The 13,646-nt window shown below is 36.8% G+C and overlaps 1 protein-coding gene across 3 annotated transcripts in view; it reads left to right on the forward strand.

Annotated features, from left to right (window-relative positions):
- ENOX1 (ecto-NOX disulfide-thiol exchanger 1) overlaps positions 1–13,646 on the forward strand; it is a 310,832-nt gene that overhangs the window by 276,512 nt on the left and 20,674 nt on the right. For all 3 annotated transcript variants that reach the window (XM_074191720.1, XM_074191718.1, XM_074191717.1), the window contains one exon: positions 7,639–7,741. In XM_074191720.1, coding sequence (XP_074047821.1) covers positions 7,639–7,741 — 103 coding nt within the window. The remainder of the gene's footprint in view (positions 1–7,638; positions 7,742–13,646) is intronic.

A 13,646-nucleotide genomic window follows, 5' to 3' on the forward strand; every position in this document is an offset into this window, starting at 1 on the left:
AGTTTATATCAGTGACTAATGATGACAGTTTTCTTGCTTAATTTTAGTATGTTAATAAGACTGTATTGTATTCAAATTGAATTCAAATGAATCCTTCTCCATAGAAGTTTCCAAGTCATCAAAATAACCTTGTGATTTATAGAAAGCAAAGGTAATACATATTAGGAAAAGTGGATGTATAAAATTGCTGTACTAAACTCTTCATGTTGTTGTTATTCCAATTCTTTGTGACTTCACTTGGGGTTTTCTTAGCAGAGATATTGAAGAGTTTTTCATTTTATAAAATAGGAAATTGAGACAAACAAGGTGACTTGCTCAGGTCACAGAACTAATAAGTGACTGAGGCTGGTTTTGAACTCATGCAGATGAGTTCCTGATTCCAAGCCCAGGTTCTATATACAGCTCTACCTAGCTACCACCATCTTAACACATCCTAATGTTTAATTGTATTTATTCTCAGTCTTTGCCATATACCATCAATGTTAGCATGTTAAATCAATTCAATGAAAGTCTACTTCGCACAAGACCTTTTTATTTTTTATTTTTATTTCTATTTTTTGCAAGGCATTGGGGTTAAATGACTTGCCCAAGGTCACACAGCTAGGTAATAAGTATCTGAGGGCAGATTTTAATTCAGGTTCTGACTCCAGGTCTAGTGCTGTACTACCTAGCTGCCCTACAAGAACTTTTTAAATACTATAAAAATTAAACTAATACAGTGTAATGTCCAAATTATTGCCCTGTACCTGCTGCATTCTGCAGGGTCTTAGACTACTCTTGGGGTCTGAACCTCCTCATTCCTAGTCCTCAGGCAACTCCAAAACTCAAACATGTAGGTCCACATCCTACTGCCAACTCAGTGCATAATATGACACCTGAGTTCATATTGCCACTCAACAAAGGTGAAGTCAAGAAATTCTTAGACAGTTTTTACAGGAGGAAGAAATACACATACTGAGCATAGCCTGGACACCCATGGGGATGATCTCTTACCATTTTTCATGAAACACATAAAGCAGATGTTCCTGATGCTGGCTTATAGGGACACTCTCTGTGAAGTCAGTGACTTAAAATTTCCACCCAACCTAGAAGACAGATCAATTTGGGAAGATAGTTGACCCTACCATACTACCTATACTATCCAGAGAGACACCTGGCTGCAAAGCCTTAATTGTGGTCCTTTAAAACTATTGACCTATGAGATATTCAAAAAGCACGATGGTGTTGGTATGTTGGTAAAATGAGAAAAGGAGTGATCACAGACCCAGACAGAAAACCCCCATGGAAAAGCTGCCCATGTTTCATCTACTGTGCTATCTCTTTTGAAATAGCTATGATTGTTAACATCCAGATATTTAAAGACCCAGCTAGAGAATGGGCCTGGATCAGAGCCCTCCTGGGTCTCTTTATGGAAGAAATCCATTTTATGAAGAAGCTGCTGCTATTGATATTGTGATGGAGCTGATGACCACCATGGAGAGGAAATGGAACTAGGAAACCATACGGCATATTACCCCTATCTCCATATGTACTCTCCAGTGCCTGGATAACCTTTGGGCCAGGGATTTCTGGTGTCTGTTTTAGCAAGAATGACATTTACTCTGTAAATTTTCAGAATGAGATTCAGGGATCAAAGTCAGATAATTGAAGTCAGCTCTAAGCCCCTAGATGAGATATGTCTTCTGTTAAACCTCCATTAACAGGAAGTAACCATTTATTTGTCTGCACATCCCTGTTAAGAGTTTGTGAGGCAGTATAGTTGGGGTGAGCCATGGATGTCTTCCTGGTTATGATCTCCCCCCCCACTGAAAAACATTAAGGACTTTGTGGAACTGGAGGCTATCAATGATGTTTTGAATCTCTACCTCTGGTTAAGCTATCAGCTTGTTCCTTGATACTAGCCTTGACCAAGACCTTCAGAAAGTGCATTACCAGGCTAATATATATGTCTGAATCTCAATGTATATTTAACTTGGACAGTTTGTTAGCAGGAAGCAGGGCCAGCTGTGGAGGGCTGCAAAGGCCACCTCAAAAAAAAGTGATAGGGCCAGCTGTTGAAGCCACCATGGAAAAGAGTTTGGCTTCAAAGACACTGGCTTCAAAATAGGTCCTAAGTAGGGAGGGCAAGGGGGTTCCTCACATGCTGAAGCAACTGAGAAAAAAAGGGTGAAAACAGCAGATGGGAAGAGAGGGAGAGGGCAGAGGATGGGGACTACACCAAGTGGAGGAGGAAGAAAAGGAGGAAGAAGGACGAAGAAGAATGATTCTTATGCTCATTAGATCTTTGGTTACAAAGTAAAAATAACATCTGTTTTGAAAAAAAATATTTTTTAATTAAATAAACTAATGCAACATGATACTTGCCCCCTAGGCACATGTAGTCAATCAATCGCTTGAGAGCCAAAGGATTTACTGATGCTGAGACAATACAATCAAAATGAGAGATCTTAGCTAGAATGCTTTTTGATCCCTATATCTGTAAATGGAAGGGTCACTTCTAAGAAAAAATTCTTAATCTTAGAATGTACTGCAAAATGAATTTAAATACTAGATACAGTCACCTGGCTACATCAAGCAAGTACCACTGTAGATTGTCTCCCCTTTTCACCAGTTGCCTAATGAATGTTTCAAACCAGATATTCCACAATTGTCTCAAACTCACCATGTTCAAAACTGAAATCATCTTTGCCCCCTGAACCCCATTTCCAAACTTACCTATTTTTGCAGAGGGTAGTATCAACCTTCTAGTCATCTGGATTCTTTTTTTTAGGTTTTTGCAAGGCAAATGGGTTAAGTGGCTTGCTCAAGGCCACACAGCTAGGTAACTATTAAGTGTCTGAGGCCGGATTTGAACTCAGGTACTCCTGACTCCAGAGCCAGTGCTCTATCTATTGTACCACTTAGCTGCCCCTGGTCATTTGGATTCTCAACGTGACTAACTTCCTGCTTTCCTTCACTCTGTATATCCTGTTACTGACAAAATTTTGTCATCTCCTTCTCCACATTATCCCTAATATCCATCTCCTTGCTACTTACATGATTCCCCCATCCTAAATTCAGTCCTCCATCACTTTTTTCCTGGAATATTGCATGAAGTTACAAATCATATTCCTTGTCTCAGGTTTCTCTCCATTCTCCAATCCAGCATCCACTCAGCTGCCAAAGAGATTTCTTTTTTTTTTTAAGTACAAGTCTGACTATTCCCTATTACATCTACAGATATTTGTTCATCTCTGACATTTAAAACCTTTCATGATCTGCCTCAAGCCTGTCTTTCTATACTAAATCACATTTCCAGTTTTTTTCACTCACAATAAAAAATAACTTCCCACATGCCTGAAATATCCTCCCTCCACACTCTGACTAGAATCTCTAGTTTCACGAGTGTTTCCTACTCTCCTGGTATGACTGCCACTTTATGTTGATATCACATCTATTTTATAGTGTCTCCTCTAATAGAATGCAACTTTCTTGATGAAAGACATTATCTCATTCTTCCCATGTATCTCCACTGCCAAGCACATAGTAGGTACTTCATAAATGTTTAATTGATTGATTGAGTTCATGTAGCCTTTTGTTCCTAGAATAGCAAGAGGAGTTATTCCATGTTGCCACAATAAAGAATTTTAGTCCAAATCTCTGTCTTTCCTTCTATCCCTCTTTTGAGTCCTGGCTCATGAATTCAGAATTCAATCCAGGCTTAGTGGAAAATACTTACTAAATGACAAAGAAAGCCAAGAATTGTCCTTTTGCAGCTAAGTTCTGAGTCTCCCAGATCCTACAGAGCTATATAATTTATTAACTTAGTTTACTATTAGTGATTTATGGTGGCAAATGAATGGCCAATATATAAACTATACTTGTCAGTCTCAAGAGTTGTTTCCAAAGAAAAGAATTTCAGCTCATTGAAAAGTTAAGGGTCTATCTCCTTTTTTAATTTTCATTCACCTTTCCTTATCCCATCTTGGTTTCTCTTTTTTCCCCAAGTGGGAAATAAACGGTTTCATCACATATCTAACTTTCAAAACCATCATTCATAAGTGAATCAATAAAATTCACTTGGCTGAGACATTCTCTTTCTTTTGGTTTCCAGTGCTTTTCAAATTCCCTTGCATATAGTAGGGGCCTAATAAATGTTTATTCATTGATTTTTTTTTTTGTTCTGGCTCAAAAGTCAGTGATGTGGTATTTGCCCATTTGATTGGTCTCAGGATCATTGACCTTTGCCTTTACTTGTTCCTTGAAAGCATGAATGACTGTTTCTTTTATTTTCCTTTAAATAATCAGTTATTCTGCACTCCTCAGTGGCCCTCTTGTGTATTTCTTCCCTATTCCATTCAAAATGATCATTCAGATGTCATCACTTTTTATCCAGGAGCATAATGGATCTACCTGTCCTGAAAATACTAATTATACTTAATGCAGTCTTGTATTTCAAAGGATCCCCCACCTACCAGATCTCTTTTGTTTAGTAGGAGACCACCAGAGGTGAATGAGACCACTCATTCAACTTCACCTTCCTTGGCACAAAAATCTGGGTGTTTCCCCTTGGATATTAGCAGTTCTTAACCAGGACCTATTTGCTATTGATGGAGCTCTTCAAGGCTGTTTGACCCCCACCAGCTCATGGAGAGGCAGTGAACTCACAATTTTTCTCAAGCTCTAATTAAGACAGCATAATCAGGAATCACCATATGTTGCCTCATCCCAAAGGAAATGAGTCCTTTCCCTGGGCTCCTTCTATACAAAATGTTCTGTTTCAATACACATAAACTTTAGAATCCTTATGTGTTTTTAAGTGATTTGCCATGTGACTGTCAGTTCAGATAACTGATGTGTCCCTTCTAAGGACAGTCAACTTATGGTCATGTATTCATCTATGACTAGAATATATTCTAACCACCCCCATCCCCAAATGGTCATTAATTCACATTTCTAAATCCACAAAAAAATACTTGTTCAACATCCAATGGAATCATGTTCCCTTCCAACCAATAACTGCTCCTCCATCAGTCTCAGTCTTCTATTGATACCCAATATTAATATCATTATCAATGAACTGTTCTCTTCTTCTTTATGCTAAACTAGCTATCTTTTCTGCTCTAAACCTCCTTCACTCTTACTTCTGATTAACTCTTGGTTCATTCTCTTCAATTTATCAAACCTTCTGCTTAATAACTCTGCTCTTAGTAACTTTATATTTTGTACTCCTTTCCATATTCTAAAGCTCTACCTTCCAACTGATTACAACCCTAGAAACAATTTTCCTTCTACTTTTTCCACCCTTTATTAAATTATCTCTTCCATGTACCTTCCACCCTTTATTAAATTATCTCTTCCATGTACCTCCCCCTCAAATCTAGTGTGATTTCTCCAGCTTCTACTTCCAATCTCCTGTTTTTTTCATTAATCTTAATTTCACTCTAAAGATGAATTTATATGAATATGAACAGACCATTTTCAATTGAAGAAATTAAAGCTATATATATATATATAGTCATATGAAAGAATATTCCAAAGCATTATTGATCAGAGAAATGCAAATTATAGCAGCTATGAGATATTGCCTCATACTTATCAGATTGGTTAAGATGGCAAAAATGGAAAATGATCAACATTGGACAGGATATGGAAAAATTGAGAAATTAATGCACTGTTGTTGAAATTGTGAACTGATCCAGCCATCCTGGAAAGCAATCTGGAACTATGCCCAAAGAGCAATAAAACAACTCAAACTCTTTGATTCAGCAATATCAATAATAGGTCTGTATCCAGAAGAAATAAAATAAAATGAGAAAAGTCTCACATGTTCAAGGAAATTTATAGCAGCTTTTTTATATACTGGCAGAGAATTTAAAGTTGAAAGAATACTCATCAATTGGGAAGTAACTGAACAAGTTATGCTACATAATGTTATGAAAGACTATTGCTCTATAAGAAATCATGACTGAACAGACTTAAGAGAAGCCTGGAAAGAATTATGTGAACTGATGATGAGTGAAGGCGACAGAACCAAGAGAACATTCTTTACATTAACAACATTGAAAGTTGATCAATTATGATGGATTCAGCTCCTCTCAGTACAACCCTGGGAGACCTGTTATGGATAATGCCATCCACATCCAAAGGGAAAAAACCCCACAGAATCTGAATTTACACTATGTTCACTTATTTAAAACTTCTCTTACATTTTTCTTTCCTATTCCATGATTTTCTTTCTTTTCCCATAGCCCTAATTCCTCATATACAAAATGATTAATATGTAAATATGTTAAACACAAATGTATATGTACAACTTTTACCAGACTTGTGTTTGTTGCCAAGGGGAGAAGGAAAGGAAGAAGAAAAACTGTTTAACTCACAAATTTGCAAATGGATGAATGTTGAAAAAGTAAAATAACAAGAAAGATGAACTTATTTTGGATCATCTCTCCCTCTAAGAGTCAACTACATTCTCTATAGAACCCCTACTTTCTACTGGATAGCACTTCTAGGTAGCACTCTAGTAGACTATGCTTCAAGTACTGTACAAATCCTGCCTCAGTATGTGACTCCATCAAATCATTTAACATCTCTCAACTTCAGTTTCCTGATCTGTAAAATGGACATGATGATAGTACCTACCCAGGATTGTTCTAAGGATAAAATGAGTTACAAAGACTGCTTTAAAAACTTTACTAAATGTCATCTATTGGTTTTACTATTACCCCACAAAGTCAAAATTGTTCTTTGTTCATTCATAATGCTAATTCAATTAATTTATACTTTTTCTGAAAACTGCTATACTTATAGGAAGATTGGATAGATCTGAGATGACATAACTTTTAAATCTTTTCTTTTTTTAAAAACCATGAGTACCTTTTAAAAAGAACTAGAATAGTTTGCCCTTGATGTTTTAATATATTACTGGCTTTTTGTACAAATTCTTCATTTTTATTTTCCAGAAGAAAAGAATTTTCCAACCTTATTTTTAATCTTCCTTCCACAGTAGTGTCCAAGGATCTTTTCACACTTGACTTCAACCCCAAGAACAACAATTTTATCAAAGCTTCCCACTATCTTGGTCTCCTAAAATCCCATTTCCATATATACACAACTCTAATACATTCTCTCTCTCTCTCTCTCTCTCTCTCTCTCTCTCTCTCTCTCTCTCTCTCTCTCCCCACACAACACACACACACACACACACACACACACACACACACACACACACACACACACACACAAGTTACTAGCACAGTATTATAAAAGAGTGCAGCTTGGTTTGCCAGAAAAATTCCCATTGATACTCAAATCAACAATAGTACTAAAAGTAGCATCACTCCCATTTAAATTTGATTTCTGCTAACAGAGTTTAATCAGAACATGAACAAAGCTTGAATAGTGACAAATTTGGTGCTTGGACAAAGAGTTATTCTGTGAGGTGGGAGCTGTAGGACAGAGACTGGATTTCAGGATTGCTCCTCTGCTATTCAGGAAATAGATCATTTGTTTATTTATGTATTTATAGCTGGTCCTCAACTTTAAATAAAAGGAGACAAAAAGCTTCTTGTGTAACACTTAAAAGAACAGACAAGTTTTGATCAAAATGTAAAAAATTTACATGAATGTATATTTTGTTTTTTTTTTTCTTCAAAGGAAATCAATGTTCTTACTGTGGCATTAGTCAACCAAGACCGAGAGAATAATACAGAGAAACGGATTCAAGGTTTAAAGTCAGAGAAGGAGGCACTACTCATCGGTAAGGCATCACTAACCTTCCTCACACCTTGGAAGAATACAGGTCAAAGCCAAGATGAAGATGTTCCCTTCAGTTTAAACTCACATAGCCAGGACAGCATCTATATTTGGGACTACAATCTGGGGGCACTTAGAACCAGAAGACAACTTAGAAAACCTCTAGGCTACCCCTTAATCCTCTTACAGTACAAACAAAGAAACAAAGTAAAACAAAGTACATAAAGGTTAAATGATTTGCCCAAGGCCAAGCAGGTAGTAGAATACTAATAGGTTCCCAACAGGTTCAGGAATAAGGTACTGTCTCTCAGCTTATGCCTTTTTAGGGGAAGTGATATACAACAGATACACAACAAAGAAATAACAAAGTATTATCACAAAAACCTAGGTTTAATGAAAAAATATAATTAACATTAATTTTTTTAAGTAGTAATCAAGACTACAACCAGAACCATGATTATGTTCAGTATTTAATAACTAGCTCTCCAAAAACACATGTTACATTTTTAAAGTTTAACCTGCATTAATAATATTCTCCCTCACTTTCTTAAACCTATCGACAGTATCAACAATATACTAAATCAAACCTGATTTATAATGTTTGCTAATTTACAAGATGGCAGTGCTCACACTGAAAAATTTAACAATCAGTTCTTGTGAGCCTGGTAGGAGCTGACTCTAACACACCCCTACCTGGAACCAACCTGATGTTGTTTTCAGTAAGAAAAGTTTTTCTTCAAAATATTGCCAAAATAAACTTGTTCATTCCAAATTATCATAAATATCAAGATAAAATTATAAAATAATGAAACTTTTGCTGTTCTTTCTCTGACCATTGTTTGGTAATCTAACAGAGTAATGAAATTGGCAAGGCTTCAACTAATTTGCCTGATAGGACCACAAATAAGAATCACTGGCATTCTACATTTTTTACTACATCACTACATTTTTTAAGCTTTACTAAGTGTTTTATAATATATTAATTCATTTGAGCTTCCAACTAGTAAGTAGGGACCAGAAGTATTGGTACATTTTCCAGATGAGCAAAGATTAAGAGTTATTTGTCTAAAAACTTATATAACATGTGGTACAGTACATTGACTTTACTAGCATCAGCTTCTGTATAAAATCTTTCAAGTTCACAGGTGCCTCCAAGAGTCATTCCCGAACCATAGATCTTGAAATACTGGGTGAAGCCCAAAGACTCCCTAGGATTCACGATCTTTTAAGAATTCTCCTGACTAGAATCTGGACAGAGCAGCTGTGGGCTGTCAAAAAAATTTTTATAAGTTGCCTCCCTATGTTGCCTGAAGACATCTGGGTTAGTCTGACAGGTTAGTTTGACCTGTAGAAAAAGTATTCATTTATTCTCTCAACATTTATTAAGCACCTACCATGTACATTGGAGGTACAGAGAACAAGAGGCTTATATTCTACAGGGGGGAAATAACATATCCACATATAAGAAAATACAAAGTAAATAGAAAATAATTGCAGAAGGGATAAGCTGTAGCAACTGGGGAGCAAGAGATTTACTAAAATGTTGTCATTCACTAAGCTTAATTTCTTTGGCCCCACTGTTAATTAGGTTATATTTAATCAACAAAGGGAATTCTTGGTAAAAAAACCTGTTTTTCTTCCTGTCATCCTTCCTGTCATGGCTATGAAGGTGTCATACTATCTATCTCCCTTTACTATAGTATATATAATTAAAATTATCACAAAAAAAGTACAAATTTCACAGGGAGCAGAATTTTCTGACATTCAAATATATAATGGAAAGGAACCAAATCTGTGATGTTATCATTATAGGGAACTTCCAAGTGAGGAAACTCTCCAACACTGCAGATCAGAACCCTTCTCTGCATCTTATGATCTTAGAGAGTTGCCTCATCCACTGAAAGGTTAAGTATCCAAGATCATTCACATATCAGAGACAGGTCTTGAACACAAGTCTTTCTTGGTTCTGATACCAGCTCTCTTACCATTATGCCATCCTTAAAATATTAGCATTTAGAAGAGGCTGGGGCAGCTAGGTGGCAAAGTGGATAGAGCACTGGCCCTGGAATCAGGAGGACCTGAGTTCAAATCTGGCCTCAGACACTTAATAATTGTCTAGCTGTGTGACCTTGGCCAAGTCACTCTTAACCACAATTCCTTAAAATAAATATTTTTTAAAAGGCAATATTTAAAGTGTCCCACAGTAAGTATCTGTTTCACTCTTCAATCAAACTAGACCTCCTCAAGATGAATTCAAGAGTATATATTAGCCCCCAAGATCTTGGAAGGGACAGGTTTAGACCCAAAAAAGATGATTTGGTCCTGGACTAGCTATACAAGGCTTCTCTGACTCCAAACCCAGACCTTCATCTAGATTAGGTTATAAAAATAAACTGGTCATTTGAGTCACAGAGAGTAGGAGAAAGAACTGCCCTTCACCTGACTATGGCAGGCCTCAGTGACCTTGCATCAATTTCAATTTCCTGGCTTGTTTGATAACATTAAAAGCCAAGATCCTGAAGATCATGGGTCCATTAGGACATTGACTCTAAGAGGAAAGATAACTAATCTATGTAAAATTGTTAATATTTTCATTTCATATTAGGATATGAAATTTGAGCTTGGGGCTTTAAATTCCTATATTTCAACTATTAAAATGAATTAAGTTTAAAAGGCACTAAACTTTCAGTTCAGAGAAAGGGGAGAGCCCATCCTTCCTTTGTGATCCATAGTATTGATCTGAGCCCAGTCTTGGCAGTGACTCTAGCCTAGGGTTCCAAGTTTTGATTGGCTCCTCAGTTGAATGGTTAAGAGTGAGCAATGAGATCACTGCTCATGTTAGACAAATGGCTTTTCCATATTTGGTTATCTGGCAAAAGTAGCTCCTAGTTGCATTTTCAAGGCGCTGCATACTCACACCTCAAAATGACAGGTACACCAGGCCTTTAAGAAGCTGGCTCAGAAGGAATTAAATTTAAAAGATAGTCCAAACTTCATCCATCATATATAGATTTTTCAACTACAGGGTTATTGAATATGACATCAGCTTAGAGATACTCCAAGAAAAACCAATTATTTTTCTCTCCAGTGATATACAGCTGTAATAACATGCCAGGCACAAACCTTATAAGACATGCTGATCTTCTCTCAGTTTTAGGAACCCCAAAGTGAACCCACATGTTGTTGATAACTGGCTTATTTGTATACTGGAAAACATGTCAAGTTTTGACAAATGTTTTTCTTCTGTTCAGTGGGACAAAGGGGCAATTTCCCCCATTAAGGAGTTATACAATGAATGCACTTACAACAAACTATATTACTCTGTATTCTTCTGTACATTATAGACTACTCTAAGGTAAAGAGAGAGCATTGGTCCTTTGTTTTCTTCTTCCTTGTATAAGTCATTTCCTATGAATTTTCTCTGAAAGGACATAGTCTACTGATGCCATTATCATTATTGTTATTGAATTTATTGCATTATTTATAATAATTGAGACCTTAAAACCCACTCTTTCCCCACATCCTTACAATTTTCTATAGGAGAATCCAGTTTGGAAGCTTGGGTTGTATTATTTGTAAAGTATTTCAAAAACCGCTCTGAGTAAAGTGGTGTCACCACAGAAAATTACCATGTTTCTGAATCACTCTAAGCATTCTACGACTTTTAGAAACTGAAGGTATGAAATATACTGAAATTAGAAGGCATACCGTACTGTCTTCTATCCTTTGCCCTTACACCTCATACTGTCAGCATTTGGCTCTAACCTAAGAAGAAATTAAGTGGTATATGTTTAGCATCTCTATCCAAAATTAACTTACATAAAATTGTTGTTGAAAAAGTGATTGGTTGATCATATGTCAAGAGCAAGAGTAACCAATGGATACACCATGTGCTCTTTGGTATCACTGTAGTATTAAGACAAAACAAAGGAAGATCCTTTTTCCACCTCCTATGGCAAACCCGTGGAAGGAGGTGGACAAGAATCACACAATCTGGGCAGACATAGATAGGATGTAGTCTGTATCTTTGGAAGGAATGTCCACATCAGTGACATCACAGATTCATTTGTATATTTTCAAGCATTTGAATATGTTTTGTATTTATTTATATACATATTGTTTTCCTTCAGGAGAACTTTTCATCTTTGTCTTTGCTTCTCCAATAACTAGCATATGTGCTGTACAGTCATCCACTTGTATGGACTAATTGTCCATGGTATTTTCTTGACAAAGGTACTGGAATGGCTTGTCATTTCCCTTTCTATCTCATTTTCCAGATTAGGAGGGGCAGAGAGAAATGACTTGCCCAGGGTCACACAGCTATTATGTGTCTGAGACCACTTTTGAATTCAGGTGTTCCTGACTCCAGGCCCAGAACTCTATCTACTGATCCACCTAGTTGCCTACCTAGGATATAGAAGATGCTTAATAAATGCTTATTGCTGTTTTTGGCATAGTCTATGGGATTACATAAATTTTTATAATAGCTAATCAAGTAGGGATTGGGATAGGGCAGTAATAATCAATGAACAATCCTCCTCTAACATTAAATTATAGTTAACTTTTGCTTTTGGGGGGGCCTTTGCTTCTCACTATCAGCCCATTCAGGCATTCTTCTCCCCCACCCCTCATTTGTTAGCCTCTTAGTGAAAGAATGGGGCAAGGGCCAGGAAGCAAAGCTGAGATTGAGTCAATATCACTTTAATAAAGTGTTTATTGGGAAGTTGATTAAAGTGAAAACTTGGAATGATCACTGATTAAGTTTTTAGATGGTGTCCTCCATTGCCCCCCCCCATTCTTCCAATTACAAATGAATTATCTTTAGCCAGAAAAAAATGTGCCTAAGATTTAGGCTTGCTAAATATAAGATATAGGCTTCCCTATAAATTTAAATTCATGTTAACTATAGAAGATAGGTAGCAAAGGGGATCTCCTGGAACAACTAACCAATAACAAAATAACAACTAACCAGTAACAAAATGCCTCAGTAAAAGAACTTTGTTATACTCTGACTTTTTTCTTTCTAACATATATCTAAGTATACTTAAAGTTCTTACCCTACCCCACCCCAACCATCCCATTCCTCCCTGACAATATGTGGAGCTTCCAAGGTCAAAATGTTGCTTTGGAAGGAAGGGAACATATACTTGTACCCAGAATTGCCATGGATATGGAGAACTGAGAGGCCCAAATGCAGCTAGCATGATTCCTATTCTAATGAACCCCAAGTAATCAGAATGATTGGAAGCCCTCTTCCCCAGCCCTACTCTCTCTGAAAAGACCCTTCAAGTAACTGGAACCCCAGTAGGACCACAGTCATGAACCTGGATCTGTTCCAGTCCAAGCTGATTCTACAAGAGAGCATAAAAATTGTTCAAAACAGAGAACATTTTATGACCATACAGTTCCAACAGATAGAAAACAATAGAATGTGAGTTCTTTGAGGACAGATACTGTTCCATGTTTATCTTTATGTTTTCAGGGCAGTGCCTGGCTCATTCCTCTAGCAATTCTAGCCACTTGAGGACCTCAAAATGTGGCTAGTAGTTATCATGAATGTGTATTAGTATTGTATGTATTAGACTTGATTGTATAGCTGTGGAAGGGTAGAGCGGGTTGCCTCACGATTTGAATGTCCTACATCCACATGAGCTCTAAAGGACTGAAAACATAATTTCCCAAACATCAAAGATGCTCTAAATTGTTGGTAACCAAGTAACAAAGAGAATGAGTGGCTTAAAATTAGGAAGACCTCCAATGTACTGCTTCTTATACTTATTAGAGGCATGACCTTGGGTAGGTCACAACCTCTGATTGCCTCAGTTTCCTCAATGATAAAATTAGGATAATAGCTCCAGTCTCATAGGGTTGTTGTGAGGATCAAATAAAATATTATTTGTAAAACACTT

This window comes from Macrotis lagotis, chromosome 6, assembly GCF_037893015.1.
Source record: "Macrotis lagotis isolate mMagLag1 chromosome 6, bilby.v1.9.chrom.fasta, whole genome shotgun sequence".
Lineage (NCBI taxonomy): Eukaryota > Metazoa > Chordata > Mammalia > Peramelemorphia > Peramelidae > Macrotis > Macrotis lagotis.